A 10,177-nucleotide genomic window follows, 5' to 3' on the forward strand; every position below is an offset into this window, starting at 1 on the left:
GATCCTTTCATCCTTCCGCAACGCCCCTTTCAGCTCCGTTTTCTTGCCGTTTGGTAACCCCCTCGTTGCTGAGGGACTACACTAGTAGGGGTTCATCCATCTGTAGCTTCGGCGCTTGACAGTCTTCAAAACGGGCCAGATAGGGCTGAGCCCCCCACGCGCTTAGCGCTAAACTCAGCTCACAAACGCCTTAAGCCACATGGCAGGGGGAACGGAGATGCAAGACAAGCCAAGCGGTCCTGCCCCACGATCTCGCAAATGAGCGAGACCACACGGAGGAGCACTTTCGGGTTGTCCGTGGGCGACGCGACGGGGACGGGGCGCGAAAGTCCTCGGTCGACGCAAATGTCGGAAGCGCAAATGCATTAAGTACGTCCGTACCACCGCTGAGACAAAGTAGGGAGTGTAGTGTAGTGTAGTCACGCCCGCGGGGAACCTTGGAGGCAAACTGCCTTTTTGAGCAGACCAGGTGGCCCGGCATTGCGACCGCATTCCGCGCATGAACCGGATCCTCCCGATTGCATTTTCGGCCATGGCCTCCTAAAAGCAGCCAGCCGGTTTGTCCCCCTCGGAGTGTAATTATACCAATGGTACCGCTTTATTAATTTCAACCCGCGATGCCATTTATGGACGTGGTCGAAGCGATCCGGGGAATTTTGAGGTCGGATCAAAAATCCAAAAATAACTTCACAATGTGATCCAAGTTCGGTCTGGAACTTTACGGATGCACACAAGTAACGTTAATGTCCGCAATGTTGACAAGCGAAATTGAGTCGCAACAGCGAAAAAGTGCGGGGACAAGGAAACCCGGGCGGAAAACAAGGGACCCCACCAGGGTCGCGTTTTAAACTGCGTCAAGAGCCCCTCAAAATCTCCTAAGCCCATACGGAGTACTGTGTATGCGCAGCAGCTCAGGGAACGACGGATTCCCGTGAGGGAATTAACATCGCATAGTTTGGAACGGCGGTGATCTCTGACATCAGTGTCTTTATCCAACCTTTTTCCAGTTTGAGTTTACATGTAATTATTAGCCCAGTCTGGAGGAAACGGCCACATGCCCTGCTGGAGGACCCCGAGGACCGAGAGCTGACGTCACATCCCAGTTGTGACAACTCTTCGTCTTGCCTCCTGACCTTACCGTTAAGACTGTGTAGGCGATGATGCCGAGAGCCAAAGGCCAAAAGGCGGTAAACCACGGTACTAGTGTAGTGTAGGGAACCATTCCTGTTTTTAGTTGCTGTTCCCCGCGTAGCCGAGCAAGCTAAGACAGGATAAAGGTTTGCATGTGAACGAATTATTGAGATTTGAGACTTAGAATTGCAGATCCGCTTATCAACACCAAATCCTGACTTTGCTGCCCGCTTTCAAGACCCAAATAAAAAGAGTCGCTGATTGTATTCAAACAAGAGAAAAACATTGTACACATACACCTTTATCCATGAGCCACCTCTTCACTGGGACATCATGTCCCCGCCCAAAACCGTGAATATCCAAGTGTAGATTCCATCCAAACCATCGGCTTGCGAACAAGGAAAGCCCTTGTACCCAATCTCCCAAACGCCAACCCGACATACCCTTTCTAACGACGACGCACCGTTCCCATTTTATAACCATTCCCATGCCTCTGCAACCTCACCTTTCCATATTAGTCTCATATACCCTAGTCTTCTCTTGTTATCATTCTCTTCTCAATCCCAATCCTTCTTTACCCGCCACGCATCCTCGAATTTCAGCCCGCCCTTCTTGATAAGCTCGCAGTCACGATGGCCCCATTTGCGGCGGTACATCTCGCGTCCGGTCTCGGTCATAACCTCGATGCCCTCAGCAAGGCCGGCCGCGTTGTAGTAAAATGGTTCGCCCTCGCCGCCGTGCTGGCCGAGTTGCCAGGTGTTGCGCTCGCGGTCGCCGTGTTTGTGTTCTGTGCATGGGGTGATCGTTGATTAGCACAATCTTGAGGCTGACTATTGGACCGTGGGAAGAGGGTGAAGGTGGTACTGAAACTTACGAAACATTCTGTCCGCTGTCTTCCGCAAAGCGTTCCATTTAGCGAGGTTCGGGTCCTCGTCTCGCTTCGCCCGCTGCTTTGACTTTCCCCCTTCTTCCTTCGGCGGAGGAGGGTTTGGGTCGACAAAGTTGGGTTCGACTCCGTCGACACGGTACAAAGCACTGAGATCGCCCAAGGCCGAGGCCACATCAGTGATAATCCCCGCTTTCGCGTCCTCGATCGTCCATCCGCGCATGGTCAGGCGAGAATGCATATCACAATCAGTCATGTAATAAGGGATCAAGGTATCCCATCCACCCACATCCTCATATGCCTTCGGGTTCACCAGCGTCAAGTGGTCGTAGGAAAAGAACCGCAGGCCCCATTTATGGCCCTTTTCCTGTGTTGTTTGCAGCGCCGTTAACGCCAGTTCGTACAGCGACTTATACCCCGGCGCATCGTATCGCGGTGTCAGCCCGGCGCGCCCGTCCTCGTACGCCAGCGCCAATACGTCCATGTGACTCCAGAAAAAGTATGGCCAGTCGTGGGCGTAGGTAAGGGAGAGGAAGAAGTTTTGCATTTGCGCGAAGCTGAGCAAGGTCGGGGTTTGGATGATGTTAACGCCGAGCGCATGGAGCGCGGTGTGGTTCAGGAAGAACGGATTTTGGAGCGAGAGCTGCCCGCGTGCATTGGCTTGTTGCACCCCGGTGTTTTCAATAACGTAGATTTGGGACGCCGGCCAGCCAGCCGTGATGTAGCTGACCACAGCCTGTTGAAGGACGGGCCAGGTCCGGGTGAAGCCGATGAAGAGCGGGGGAGCGGCGGGGAGATTGTAAGTCTTGTGCGCATCCTGCCGCGGTTGGTTCCATTTAGGAATCGGGGGTGGGGAGGAGGTAGCCAGAAGTGGGAAGTTGTCCTTAATGGGCGGCGGGAGGTAGTCTGGCTCCGGTTTGTATTTCGGTTTTGGTGGCGGCGCTGGTTCGTCTGGGATCTCTGGGTTCGGTTTCTGTTTAACGAGGTCACGGAGGGTGACACGGGAAGAAGGGAGCGCGATGGCGAAGATGAGAAGACCGGCCAAAGCGACGATGGCCAAGTTGATGAGCACGCGGCGGTTTGGCAATGCCCCCATCATCACAACTGGGCGATGGCCGCGTGCGAGGACGCAGCGCCGGGAGAACAGAGAGTCGAGTTCGGATCGATCCTTGGCGGCCGCTGCCCGAACCGTCGAGAGGAAAGCGTCGGTGTTAAGAGATATTAGCACTTGTCAAGTGCGACACAATACATGGAAACAGTGTGAGTTCTCAAGAGTGAAAACTGCTTGAAGAAAGAAGGGAAAGGGTGAAAACATCCTGAAATCAGAGAAATTAGCTCAGACAAGGGGCTTGCATTCCCACTGCTGCGGCCATCCGCCGTCTGGCTGGGGCCTGGCTCGCCTGCAGTGTGGTTATGTCACTTCACAGTCAGACGGGACCTTAGCACCTCCTCCATGGGGGTGCATTATAAGTTCTATGACCCGGGAAATCGGCACCCTGGGTTCCACATCAGGTATATCGTATTTCGTAAGGCACCAACTGTCAAGCGGCAAGGCCGCTGTTGAGGAGGTAACTAATCGAAATTTACACAACCTCGGACATGAAGGAGAGGGATTTAACGGCGGCTTCTTGAAGCCCATAACTGATCCTGTCGAGTCGTCGACCGTCAAGAGTCAAGACCCAAGTTACTCAACCCTCCGGCGTCAGTTCTTTTTCAAGCCTTGACTTCTTTCGTCTTCTCCCCGCTCAATTGGGGGCCGCGTGCCAACAAACCGAGGAGACCGAAGCGGCAGGAGCCCAAACCGGAAACAAAAGTCCGGGCACATTGTAAGGAAAGAGCCATGATGGCTGACCCGACCTGACGTTCCTGGCGTCCGCTAACAAGCGACATCGTGATTCTAGATGTAAGTGGAGCTCTGAGAGCATGTTTCCAGGGGGTTGTGTGGTCGCTTGGCGAGGATGGTCAGAACTGTTTTTTGGAAGGCAGCCGTTTTACGAGCACCTCCGCAGGGGAAAGAGCATTGGGAGGTCCTTCTCATAAAAATACCGTGCCTGCATTTACCTCTCTTGGTCAACACACGGGCAGCACCGAAGACGTCGGCGGACAGCCATAAGTATAAGTTAGTCTACACATATCCCAGCGAGGAATGTTGGTCGATGTTGGACGTTTGAATGCAGTTTTTTATGGAAGTTGTCGCTGACTAAGGTGTTGGGTGGTGGAGGCTCGGCATTAAGATCGCTCCAACCACCGGAGACTCTCCGGAAGAAAAAAAAGCTTGTCAATGCAAGACCCCAACCATGTGGGGGAGCAAATTGGCACGTTTAACGACCGGAATGTGAAATGTTTACTTTCGAAACGCGAATCCTTCAAAGACACGTCAAATAGGAGCGAAACGTAGGCGCATACGCACACGGCAAAAATCCTGGAGAAACATACGAAAGCACAGCCATCAACAAACGATGCGGTGACGCGTCGACCCCTTCCAGGGACAGTTTCAATTGGCTCTAGGTTCGGTAAGCTGCCGTGGCCTCCTGTGCAGAGCCCAGGGGGTTCGCACTCGATCCAGCCAAGCCTTTGGCTCGAATATCCGAAGGTGTTCCTTCCGATGCCTCTCGGTTAATAGGAAACCCGAGCTTTCGGACGAGCCGCGCGACTTGTCGGGCGTGACGGGTGAGTCAAATTCCCGGAAAGGATCCCCAGGACATTCCTACGCAGGACACGGTAGGACCGAACGCAGTCCTTGAAGGAACTAATCCCCACGGTTGGGTTCATTGTCGCTTCCACCGGCAATTGCTGTACACGTGTAGGATGCGGAGCTCGGTGCGCCCACTACACCGACGTTGACGGTAAATGGAAACGATATATGAATGTGCTTGATGCCGCCTCCAACCATCGCGATGCTAAACACCACCACTACTAATTTAACCAAAGATACCCGCCATACACCCAACATACTTAATCTCCATTTGTGCGTCCTACGGCCTCAGCCTTTTCAATCTTTTGTCAAGTAGCGCTCCTCAACATGTCAACAACACCATCACCGCGACCTCTCCGGGTGCTTATCTCGGGCGGAGGAGTCGCCGGTCCCGCCGTGGCCTTGGAACTGAGCCGCCTTCCACCACCACTGCGATGCGAGATCACCATCGTCGAGCGGCACCCAGACCTGCGCGCGTCAGGCCAGCAAATTGACCTCCGCGGCCAAGGCGTGGTAGCGATGCGGCGACTGGGCATCGAGTCACAGGTACGCGAAGTTCGCGTCGAAGAGCCCGGCCTCCGCATCCTCAACGCCCGGGGCAAGCTCCAAGCCTACTTTGGCAGCAACAAGACCGGCCAGGGCGCCCAGGGGTTTTCGGCCGAGTGGGAGATTATGCGGGGTTCCCTGGTGCGCGTGCTGTACGACGAGACTAAGGACCTCCCCGGCATCACCTACCGCTTCGGTACCACCGTCTCCTCCTTTGAGCACATCCGCGACGGCACCGCCGTACGTGCGCGCCTGTCGGACGGCACTGAGGCCGAGTACGACCTTATGATCGGCTGCGACGGGTTGGGTTCGCGCACCCGGCGCAACATGTTCACCGACGGCCGTGAAGACATCGTCAAATCCGTCGGTGTAGCCTGCGCCTTCTACACCATCCCACCACGGGACGAAGACACCCCCAACGCCGTGCTCTGCCAGTTCCCCGGACGCCGGTACATCATGACGCGCCGCGACCAACCTGGTTGCCTGCGGGCGTACCTAGGCTTCCGCAACCCCGATGAGCGGCTATCGCAAACCATCAAGCACGGCACGGTGGAGGAGCAGAAGAAGGCGTGGGCGGAGGCGTTCAAGCACGACCTCTCCAACGAGTGGGGGGTCAAGCGGTCCCTCGATGGCCTGTTCACGCCGGAAGCCGACGACTTTTATACGCAAGACTTCGCCCAGGTCAAACTTGATAACTGGACCGAAGGGCGCGTCACACTTGTCGGCGATGCTGGGTACTGTCCGTCCCCGATGACAGGACAGGGCACCTCGCTCGCACTTATCGGTGCTTGCGTGCTCGCGGGGGAGATCGCACGCGCATGCAGCGCCGAACTCACCAGCCAGAGCTCAGACAGTCAAGCTACTAACAACGAAACCAATGACCCCTGGTCAGGAGGCATACCCCGTGCGCTGGCGGGTTACGAGAAGACGCTCCGCCCGATGGTTGATATCGTCCACAGCGAGAACATCCAGAGGGGCATCAAGATCCTCATGCCCGAGACGGCGTGGGCGATCAAGCTGATCCACTGGACGATGTGGTTGGTGTCGACGCTGCGGATTGATCAGATCGCCTCGCGGTTTGCGTCGGACGATCGGGGCTCGTGGAAGTTGCCAGAGTATCCGGAGTTGGTGAAGCCTAAGGTTTCGGAGTAGGGCTGGGAGGCGGGATAATTAGACGGACGGATTAATTTCTGCTTGGGAGAGACGGCTCGGAGGAAGCTTATTAATGACTCGGCATCTGCTGCTGTATAACCACTTTTGTACTACACCTCAACTCCAATGATACCACGCCACATAGCGGCACTGTTTTGTTTTGATTTGGTACCATTGTTCTTTCAAGCGATTCTTTTTTAGGCGATATTAATTCATTTTCCACACACATGAAGTACACGGGAGTTTGCAGCGTTTGACAACCCCCCGTATCACACCCTTCCCAGATACATCATCCCATTACCTACCCTCCTACCGCCATGATATCCCCTCCCAACCGGCATCGGCGCCATCCCCGCAACCCCATGCATCGCGCCTGCGGGGCCCGCTGTCCTTCGTCTGGGCGTAGTCACCGCGTTCCCAACCTCACCACTAAGCGTATTCACTGCCGCATTAGCCCTCTTCTCCGCCTGCTCATCCTGAAACACTGCCATGGCGCTCATCACCGCGACATGGGTGAACGCCTCGCCTAGCTCGCCGGACGCTCCGGCACCCCAGAACTGGAAGTACCACCATGCACGGTAGTCCCGCGAAGCAGTGTACGACGCCACGATTTCTTCGCCGTCGCGGGTATAGCCCAGGGGGCGGTTTTTGCCGGTAAATGATACAGGGGTCGCGGTGGCAGTGATAGCGGTGTTGGAGGTACGGGAAACGGGCCCGAGGCGGACGAGGACGGAGCCCGATGGGGCATAGACGAATTTCTCGTCGGGCATACGCTCGTCGCCGGTTTCAAGCACAGGGAGGGACTTCTTGCGGATGCCGCGAGTTTCTTGACAGTGTCTGGGGGCACGACGCCATTCGAAGGCTTCGAGGATGGTCGTTGTGGTAGAGGATGCGGTCGGGACGGGGATCTCGAACCGAAAGGTTACGGGCCGGCAGCGGGTGTGCTCCATGGGGATTTCAAGATCGGTGGTAGCCTCGGTGTCAGATGCGGCCTCAGGGGCTTCTTCGGTAGGTGCCTCTTCAATGGCCTCGTTGCCAGCCTGATCTTGACCTTGCTCAGCGTCCTCTTGGACCGTGCTGAGCTTCCGGTCATGAACTTTGATTGTAAATGTCGCTGCCTCGTCATCCACTGGCGAGAACGACTAGTATGGCCAGTTCTCAAACAGCGTTACTAGTGCCGGACTCTTGTCTCGCTTATGGGCGCTCTGGTGCAAAACTAGGCGTCGGGTATGCCACTCGATGTAGCGAAAGGGCTGGCTATGGTTGGCACCGTAGATCTTGAAGCCCTTAATCCCGGCGTGACGAACACCGAAGCGCATCGGGTAACCGTAGGGGCCTGGCTGGGCAAGAGGTGAGTGAATTGTTTGCCTCATGGTGGGCGAGAGAGATTGGGTTTGAGGTTGAAAATAAGGGGTTTTGTAGGCTCGGCGTTTTGAGTTGAATAGGATGGCTGTTCAACGGGAGAGAAGGAATTTTGTAAGAATACTTGGACTGGCTGAAGGTTCGCGATGGTGGAGAAAGCAGAAGATGTGAGATTTGCGGAAATTCTAGATGGAATGGAGGTATAAGGGGTCCCAAGGAGCCTACTTCCCGTTTTAGCAACACATAATGCATGACGAATGCGCTCTTTCCCCTTCTTAACTCGGTGCCCGATAATATCTCCCTTGGGTGGCTTATCGCTAGACTTGTATGGAGCTATCTTCCAGATGGATCCGAGGCAAAATTGGTGATTGATTCTCCTATTTGAGTGAAAATATAGACGACTAACTATGGGTCCAACTTTCTTCACAAATACGGAGCCCCTTGCTGGGAATGGAGTAATAGATCGGGGGCAAACTAGACCTGCTCTCTCTCAATCTTAGAAGACTTGTCAAAAATTTGTCATTACGTTGGGATAGGGTTTCAGTTCGGGGTAAAATACGAGGCTCGACTTTCCATCTGTGGCTATCGGAACTAAAGGTATTAGGCCGGCTTAGTGTCCCTCGGAAGTCTAAAACACATGTCATTAACTAGGCCTGCTCGCCTTTATTACCGCCCTCCTTCTCATCACCTTTGCTCTTGTCACCCGCGTTGTCGTCAGCTTTCTTCTCGCTCTGCTGGCTCTCCTTATCCTCCTGCTTATCCTTCTCCTCGCTGCTGTCAGCCTTCTTTTCCTTCTTCTTTCCCTCCTTTTCCTCTGTCTTTCCCTCCTTCTTTTCCTCCTTATCGTTACCCGCCTTGTTGTCGGGATCTTCCTTACCCTGCTTGCCCTCACTACTCTCCTGTTTCTTGCCCCCTTCTGGCTTCTTTTGCTCCTCCGCGTCCTTCTTCTTCTGCTCCTCCTGTTCCTTCTTCTTCTCCTCTTCCTCCCGCTTCTTCTTCTCTTCCTTTAATTTGTTCTTCTCCTCGGCTTCCTCCTGAGCCCAGTTATGCTGTTTCCCATCTCCCCGAGGCGTCTCATGCATACGGTCCGCTAGTTCACCCGTGGCTAGGCGGTTAAGGCTCTGGTCGATCTTGGCGCGGCCAATCAGGCTGATGAGGATAGCAATACCGACGACACCAGTCAACACAAAACGATACGTGGAATACCACGCCGGCGCCCAGCCTCGGACGGTGGCCTGTGAATCCACAAAATACAGCGCAGCAAACGCGCCAAATTGGACTGTCAGCGCCCACTCGAGCGGCAGAAAGGCTGAGGGCCATGCAACCGCCGGCGCGAGGGTACCAATGGTGTATCGGAGCCGCGTACGTTCTGGTAAGGGGGCTTTCTCCCCAAACTCGAGGCCCCAATGGATGGCGCCGAGGAAGGAGATAATCACGGCTCCATAGCCGATTTGGATCGGCTCGATGAGTTGCAGCCAGTAGGCTGCAGTTTCGTGACTGAAGAGGAAGGAGTTGAGGAAGCTTGACTGCGTGGGCCAGTCGACGTTGAGGTTCCAGGAAAGCAGAACGGTGGAGAGTGAGGTGGCTAGGTAGGGGAGTGTCCCAGCTAGGCCGAGAGTAAAGGCTTCGCGGGGCACCGTGGAGAGCGCGAAGGTGTCTTTTATGGCGTGCTAGCAAAGCGTCAGCTACGCGACTGATGTGACGTCGAAGAAAGTGAGTAGTGGGGCTTGGTTGGAGAGTCAAGCGCGTACAAGATCTTCCTTGAGGTCAGCTGTTACTTCCCGGTCTTTCGGCGGTGGTGCCTGGCTTTGCTCGAAGGCATGTCGAACAGAGGACTCCTCCGTAACTTCATCGGGCCGAGCTTTTAGTTTCTGCTGGCCGAGCTCTTTCTCGTGCTGCTTGTCAATAGTGGTTGGTTGGACCGGCGGTTTCGTGGACATTTGCGTGCGTAACGAGGACTGGAAAGGTCTGGAGACGGCGATTGTTGTCTGCTTCGATCTGATTAAAGGGCGAGATTGAGTCGAGAATGAGGGGGATGGCCACCCCGGCGCTCGGCCGGTCGCTGCGAGAGTCTGGGGACGGACGGCGGCCCGGGGCAGGCGTGCGACCCGGAGCGTTGCGGGGAACATTGTGCGTAGGGGACGGGGAATCGACGCTGAAGCTTAGAATTGACAGGCTATGTTGCGGATGGATAGACTTTAGGCCAAGGGCAGCTAATTGAGGAGGAGGAAGGAGGAACGGAGATTGAGCCTTCAACTAGGGAGTATGTCGGCGTGAAAGGAAGCTGTGGGCGACATGGGAGCTCGGCGGCGCCGTGATATACTTCGCAACGATCAATAGGATCGGAAAAAACGCCGGACACCTCCGCCTTTTCCATGGCTACCGGCTTGTGCAAGACCGGCAAT

At 55.2% G+C, this 10,177-nt stretch overlaps 4 protein-coding genes across 4 annotated transcripts; 1 reads left to right on the forward strand and 3 right to left on the reverse strand.

Annotated features, from left to right (window-relative positions):
- Positions 1–1,688: 1,688 nt before the first annotated feature.
- C8A04DRAFT_10912 (uncharacterized protein) lies at positions 1,689–3,113 on the reverse strand (the record flags this gene model as incomplete). The annotated part of the gene is made up of 2 exons (XM_062776760.1): positions 1,689–1,918; positions 2,006–3,113. 2 exons carry the CDS (start codon positions 3,111–3,113, stop codon positions 1,689–1,691), a joined length of 1,338 nt encoding a protein of 445 aa, XP_062638494.1.
- A 1,926-nt stretch (positions 3,114–5,039) lies between these two features.
- Positions 5,040–6,410, forward strand: C8A04DRAFT_27125 (monooxygenase; the record flags this gene model as incomplete). The annotated part of the gene is made up of 1 exon (XM_062780180.1): positions 5,040–6,410. One exon carries the CDS (start codon positions 5,040–5,042, stop codon positions 6,408–6,410), a length of 1,371 nt encoding a protein of 456 aa, XP_062638495.1.
- A 269-nt stretch (positions 6,411–6,679) lies between these two features.
- Positions 6,680–7,783, reverse strand: C8A04DRAFT_27126 (uncharacterized protein; the record flags this gene model as incomplete). The annotated part of the gene is made up of 2 exons (XM_062780181.1): positions 6,680–7,539; positions 7,594–7,783. The coding sequence occupies 2 exons, from the start codon at positions 7,781–7,783 to the stop codon at positions 6,680–6,682; spliced, it is 1,050 nt and encodes a 349-aa protein (XP_062638496.1).
- A 636-nt stretch (positions 7,784–8,419) lies between these two features.
- C8A04DRAFT_36055 (uncharacterized protein) lies at positions 8,420–9,901 on the reverse strand (the record flags this gene model as incomplete). Its single annotated transcript, XM_062783393.1, has 2 exons — positions 8,420–9,442; positions 9,524–9,901. 2 exons carry the CDS (start codon positions 9,899–9,901, stop codon positions 8,420–8,422), a joined length of 1,401 nt encoding a protein of 466 aa, XP_062638497.1.
- Between the last annotated feature and the right edge of the window lie 276 nt (positions 9,902–10,177).

This window comes from Dichotomopilus funicola (genome assembly GCF_033296635.1).
Source record: "Dichotomopilus funicola strain CBS 141.50 unplaced genomic scaffold C8A04scaffold_18, whole genome shotgun sequence".
Taxonomy (NCBI): domain Eukaryota; kingdom Fungi; phylum Ascomycota; class Sordariomycetes; order Sordariales; family Chaetomiaceae; genus Dichotomopilus; species Dichotomopilus funicola.